Source organism: Argiope bruennichi, chromosome 11 (assembly GCF_947563725.1).
Source record: "Argiope bruennichi chromosome 11, qqArgBrue1.1, whole genome shotgun sequence".
Lineage (NCBI taxonomy): Eukaryota > Metazoa > Arthropoda > Arachnida > Araneae > Araneidae > Argiope > Argiope bruennichi.
This window is the reverse complement of record NC_079161.1, coordinates 29,673,360-29,679,369: the sequence shown is the minus strand read 5'-3', so window position 1 is coordinate 29,679,369 and position 6,010 is coordinate 29,673,360. Positions and strand designations below refer to the sequence as shown.

The following is a 6,010-nucleotide window of genomic DNA, read 5'->3' as shown; positions in this document are numbered from 1 at the left end:
CTGAAGGCAAGCCATTAAGGTAACTTACATTAGCTACCCCATATCAGTAAAACATTGCACCTCAATACCGTTTCTTTCACAAATTTCCCAATGTCGAGCGAGAAGCATCTGGATCAAAGGCGATTTCTATGTTGAGACAGCAAAATTAAAAGAGAATAAGGAAGTAAATTCTTCCAAATACATAACATTAAAATACAAGTAAATGCTCAAGTAATCATGTAATAAATGAAAGATATTAATTACTATACACAATCAAAAACAGATTAATAAAAGACGAACGTATAAGTTAAAAGTAATTTATTTACAAATATGACAAATGAAGCAGCAGATTTACCGATGCTCTGTCTTCCGTATGAAACAGCTCTGTATCGGCCCAATGATTTATCACAGATAAAATAAAATTTGTACAGGTCTGCTGCAAGAAAAATATAAATAAATACGTAAAAATTCAATTCAGGGATTATCAACCCTTTACAAAATAGTGAATATTTACAAATGTCCATATATACAGATAACTGAAAATATACTGTATGAAATATAAATTATACTATACATTTTCATCAGATGAAAATGATACTGCTTTTAAATTGCTATAAAAATCACTCAGACCCAAAATTTCTTCGTCCACCATTTCAACGTCGTTATCGATCTTCGCCTTTTTGGTGAAGCCAGTTTTCAGTTCTTCCCATTTTCTTTTCCGGCTTTGTTGTTTCTCTTTCAATTCTTTGTCCAGAAGTTCATGAGTAGTTTTCAGGAGCACTTCCACTCGAAGGTTTCCCCGACTTTTCAGCTGTTTCTGATTTATGCTGAAAATCATATCCAGCAATTCATCGGTTTGCATTTTTGTTTTGCACATCGCAGATTCCTTGCGCATTGATGATAATACAAAACAAAAGTTAAAAAGTTTTCAAATCAAAAGTCAAGAACTTTGATCTAATAAAATTCACTGACTTATTCTACTTTTATGATTAAATCGAAACGACCTACTTCAAAAAACAGCTACTAGGAACAGTTTCTGCAGAATAGAAAAGTAGGCTTAACACAACTTAGGAGATACAATAGAAAATACTTCTAAATTCAAGATCTCAAATATGAAATAATGCAAATTTAACTTCACAGTAGCCGTCACTTGAATACGATCGTCGAAACAGGATAATTTCCGACAAAAAACTTGATCAAAATTCTTACTTATCAGACAAAATTGGCTGCTCACGAAAAGCGTTAAACGAACAGCATCAAAATGGCGACAATTCTTTCAGAAACTTCCCGTAATCGCTTTGCGTCAATGGTGACGTCAATACATACGTCAGCGTACGAGGTTCAATGTCACTTATCGATGTCAATTGCGATATCGTAATAAAGTAAATTTTCAAAAATTTTTTAATTTATAAATTAATTAATTAACATTGCTAACAGTTTATGATTAATAATCCCAAATATGCTCAAATTTTCTGTCTGTGCAATTGCTTTTTATTAACTATAAATATAATATTTAATCAGTTTAAGCTTTATTTTAAAATTTGACAGAAGTGCCATGGTTGGTAGTGTTTCTTTAGAAACAGAACCTAATTTTGTTAATATTAAACTGAATATTTTATAATAATCGCTCAAAAATTGAGAAATAATTGATTCAGTTACAGATACCGTTCGAAAGTAAAAATTATTTGTTTGCAGCAGCTCCAGCCTTCCGGAATTTTTCCTCTACTAATAATAAGCTGTTGCTTTTTTATTTTATTTTTACTGTGGTTTCGCCATATCTGGAGGTACCAAAGGTAAATTAACTGATTGTTGATATTGATGAAATTTGTTTGGATTAAATTATAGAATGATCTAACTTAGAATGTCAAAGGTAAATTTTTATTTGAAAATATTCATGTGATGTCAGATGCCTGGTACTTATCTTCTATCATTTGATAGTGTTATGGGAAATATTTGTTTTCTTTAACATTTACAATGCATAAAGGAAGATTTATTACCAAATATAAACAATATTTCATTACTAAATAATTTGTAAAAATTTATTATATTAAAAAATTTCGGGTTTTCTTTTGGTGTTTAGTTTTTAAATAGTTTCAATTTAAAAAAATTATTTGAAGTGAGTTAGATAAATGTATCATTAAGTAGAATAAACATTGCGATACTATTACGATTTATATTTATTTTTTTGTTATAAACATTCAGTACAAAGTTTTAGAAATATGTTGCTGAGCCACTTTAACATGCAGTTTATTGAATGCAGTAGTAAATACAACCTGATTTTGCATTCATGTATTAATTATAGTATGTTGAAATATTGAGTTAAAAAAAATCGCGATAATATACTATTGTTGACAAAACTGATTCTTTTGATTACACCAGATATTATTTCCTTCTTTTTAGAAAAGAACGGTTTCTTTTAGATTTTCATTGAATAACTTTTTAAAAGCATGTTTTAACGACTTACAAATTCACTTATCTCAATACTTTTGTCAATGTTTTTTTTCATATGTTCTTCATGTTATGTATTGATTTCAAATTCAAAAATGAATATTTTAAGCCTTGTATTTAATTGTAGAAATATATAAAATGCATATTTTTAAAAATGAAAATGGATTTTTTAAAAGTTTTTATTATAGTTTTATTTAAAGGAAAAGTTATTTTTATAATGAAACATCATTAGTTTTAAAAGTGCCTAATTTTTAACAAGTTTCTTGATGGTATTAATTGAACCAGTTTTCAAGAATCTTTTCTGCTTAGGATATATCTGGTACAGTATTATATGTTATGTTAATGTGATTGGTTTTTTCTTCCTTTATTTTTTATCATTCTTTTAAATATTTGATAAAAAAGTTTACAATGCATGCTTAACCTTGAATCTAGGAATATTTTTCAAAGAATTATTCTCATATAATTTTTAATAACTATATGTTATACAGAATTCTAATCAATGATTTAATGTTTTTAATCAGTCAATCATTGTGATCTGTTATTTTTTAGCTCAGAGAAATGGGTTTTGAGAAAGGTGCAATATACTATTTATTGTTGTACTGAATCTTTAAAATCCACATAATATATCTCCATGGAAATTTTTGAAAATATGCAGAAAAATATGAATTGTTTGTTTGAGAGATGAATATGAAGAGTGGGAAAAATATGTTAATGTTTTTTATTAATGGAAAATATTACAGATTCTCTTTGCTTGCACTTCTATGGTTACAAAGCTGAAGAATATTTTATAGTTTAACAATGAAAGACAATAATCTGAAACACTGAATGATTTCATTTGTGTTGTTAACCAGGTCTTGCTTTATAATTTTCAATACATAATATCCTGCCAACCTTTTTTTTTTTTTAAATGAAATTATATGTTTTTTTTTAGTATTTAATTTGCAAAATAATAATAAAAAACATTTAGAGACATAAATTTGCTTTATATTTATTTTTTGCAATAAGATGATTTAAGGTTGAAATTTTGCAGTAACTAATTTTTTTTCCTTTCATACTTCTGAAAGTTTTCTTTCATTCTTAAAAGTGTTCTGGATCAGATTTCATGGCATCTTTTTCAACAGTGCAAAATTATCAAGCTAGATTAAGTACTGCATTCCATGCAGAATGGGGATTCCTCTCCTTTTTTTTTTTTTTTTTTTTACTGAATTCATTCAAACCTTTTATATCTACTTGAATAGTGACCTTCATAGCTAAAGCCACTTTGTCTTTTCTGTCATGTAAATAAATACTTTAAAATATGTATATCAAAATCAATCCTTATCTCTTTTTTTATTTAGTATGTGTATTAAGTCTTTGTTGCTTTCTATTATTATATTGTTCATCAATATCATGACATTTGTAAAAATTAAATTTCATTGATATCTATTTTTTTTATATGGTTCAGTTCATATTTCTTTATTCTCACAAATTTACTTTTATCTCACCTTTGATCGCAGACAAACGTGTCACGTGGAAGAAAATGCCAAAAAATTGAAAAATGATAGGTTGTAATAAATATAACTGTATTGATTTTTTCCTAATTTCTTTTACCTCCATGATTTATTTTCTACAATTTTGAATATTAAAATTGTGTAAAGTATTTCATTCCAAACTATCTCATTAATGTTTTTCTTTTTTAAACATACTTTCATTTCTTGTATCATACAAAGACTTTAATTCACTTATTCTTCTAATATAAATCTAAAATCTTCAGAAATCAAATATTTTTCTTTAAACAGCAGTTGTACTAAAAATGCAATTTTTTTCTTACTTTTTGTTTTAATATTTCTATATTTTAATACAATTGTACAATTTTTAACATCTGTCAAATTAATGGAAAAGAGCAAATAAAAATAAGATGTGTTTTAAATTGAATAGTAACAAGGTTAAAAAGTTAATTCTTATATTCTAATGTTTTAAGTGATGATTTTGACATGAAATTCTTTTTTTCTTTTTTTCTTTTCTGTTCAACTCTTTTAAATGAGGAAATGAGTTTAAAGGAAAGTGAACAGATGTTTGTATAAATACAAATACTTATATTGCTAATGTTTGATGCATTAAATAATAATTTTTTACTGTTAAAGTTCAAGACGGGTTTATCCCAAGAGATTTTTCATTTGCTTTAAATATATAATTTTAATAGAAAACATTTATCAGCAATCTGAATAGATTTATATTATGTGCTCATTTGATTTAATATAAATTACCTCTCAGTATAATAATTGTTTTTCATTTTTACTAAGTTGTTATTGTATAGCTTCAGTTACTATATATGCATTGAAAAAATATGGAAGAATAAATATAATTTCTTATTGTATAATAATTAAAATTCTTAAATTAGTATCAATGGGCATTAAATTTGTTGACTGAGTTATTTTATGATTTAAAAAATTATATTTATTTGATATCATTGAGTTATTCTCAACAATCATCTGTAAAATACTAGTAATTTTTATAAGGATGATTTGTAATTATATTGTCATTGCAGCATTATTTTAATCTGTAATACTGCATGTTGATAGCTCATAGAGAGTTCTGAACTAATGAAACATAAGTGAGTGCATATCATACATTACTATGCATTATAAATCTATGGATAGAATTCCTGAAATTAAATAGTCCTTATTTTAAATACAGAGTTTCAGTCAATAAAATATTTATTATTTGTGCTTAAAACTAAATTTTGATTAAATATATCAGTTTCTTCTAAATACATCAGCATTACACAATTGGGACTTTTTAAGTAGACTTAATAGTTCTGTGAAGCACTTCTGTAGATTGTTATTTTAATATCTAATTACTGATCCTTATATTTGGTATGGTACAATATGGAATTAATAAAGTGTCATTATTAAATGAATCAGATTTGTATTTCTGCTTTTAGAATGCTTTTAATTATTGAGAAAACATTTCATTTTAAAATATGAGTATTTAATTATATGCATGATTTGCTTTCAGATGGTACTTTTTTTATTAAAGAGTTCTAATAAAGAAATGGATCCTAGCTGAGCTGCTGGACTGCTCTAAATTCCCATTAGCCAATTTTGACATGTTTGCTTCAAGTCGAGATGCTGATCAAATCTATGATTTTGAGAGCGAAGAAAATTCAGCGAAATGGAAAAACCTTCTTATAAATGCTTTATCGAAGGTACTTTGGTTTGTGTTTTGTCAACAGATTATAATTATAAGATTTAATTTATTCTTCATAAGTACAAAATATATCCAAATCAAAAAGAAAATTAAGCATTTAGGTACTTTTCCATTATCTGGGCGCAAGCGAAAAAGCGCCAAATAATGTAGAATTCCGCCAAATTTCTTACGTTAAATTCACGTTTGGTTCACAATTGGCAACATTTGTGCCCGGCTAACAGAGGAGTACCAGCATTTATATTTAGAAGATTAAATGAATTAGTGTATTTTAATCATGTGATCTTAAAACAAATAAAAGTTTGATTTTCTTTTAAGAAAATTAAGCAGATTATAGATTTATTGAAATTTTAATAAATCTGTAATCTTTAATTTAATAAAGTAAAATAGATGAAAT

The 6,010-nt window shown here is 26.1% G+C and overlaps 2 protein-coding genes across 3 annotated transcripts in view; one reads left to right on the top strand and one right to left on the bottom strand.

The window, feature by feature from the left end:
• Positions 1-282: 282 nt before the first annotated feature.
• LOC129957150 (uncharacterized) lies at positions 283-1,261 on the bottom strand. Its single transcript, XM_056069319.1, has one exon. It carries the CDS (start codon positions 872-874, stop codon positions 548-550), a length of 327 nt encoding a protein of 108 aa, XP_055925294.1. The 5' UTR covers positions 875-1,261; the 3' UTR covers positions 283-547.
• Positions 1,262-1,654: 393 nt separating this feature from the next.
• Positions 1,655-6,010, top strand: part of LOC129957022 (son of sevenless homolog 2-like) — a 38,687-nt gene continuing 34,331 nt past the window's right edge. Inside the window, exons 1-2 of one of the 2 annotated variants that reach the window (XM_056069130.1) lie at positions 1,655-1,772; positions 5,425-5,614. In XM_056069130.1, the coding sequence (XP_055925105.1) occupies positions 5,516-5,614 (99 nt within the window). In that variant the 5' untranslated portion in view covers positions 1,655-1,772; positions 5,425-5,515. Of the gene's footprint in view, positions 1,850-5,424; positions 5,615-6,010 lie in introns of both variants that reach the window. The other variant, XM_056069131.1, reaches the window with a different exon arrangement.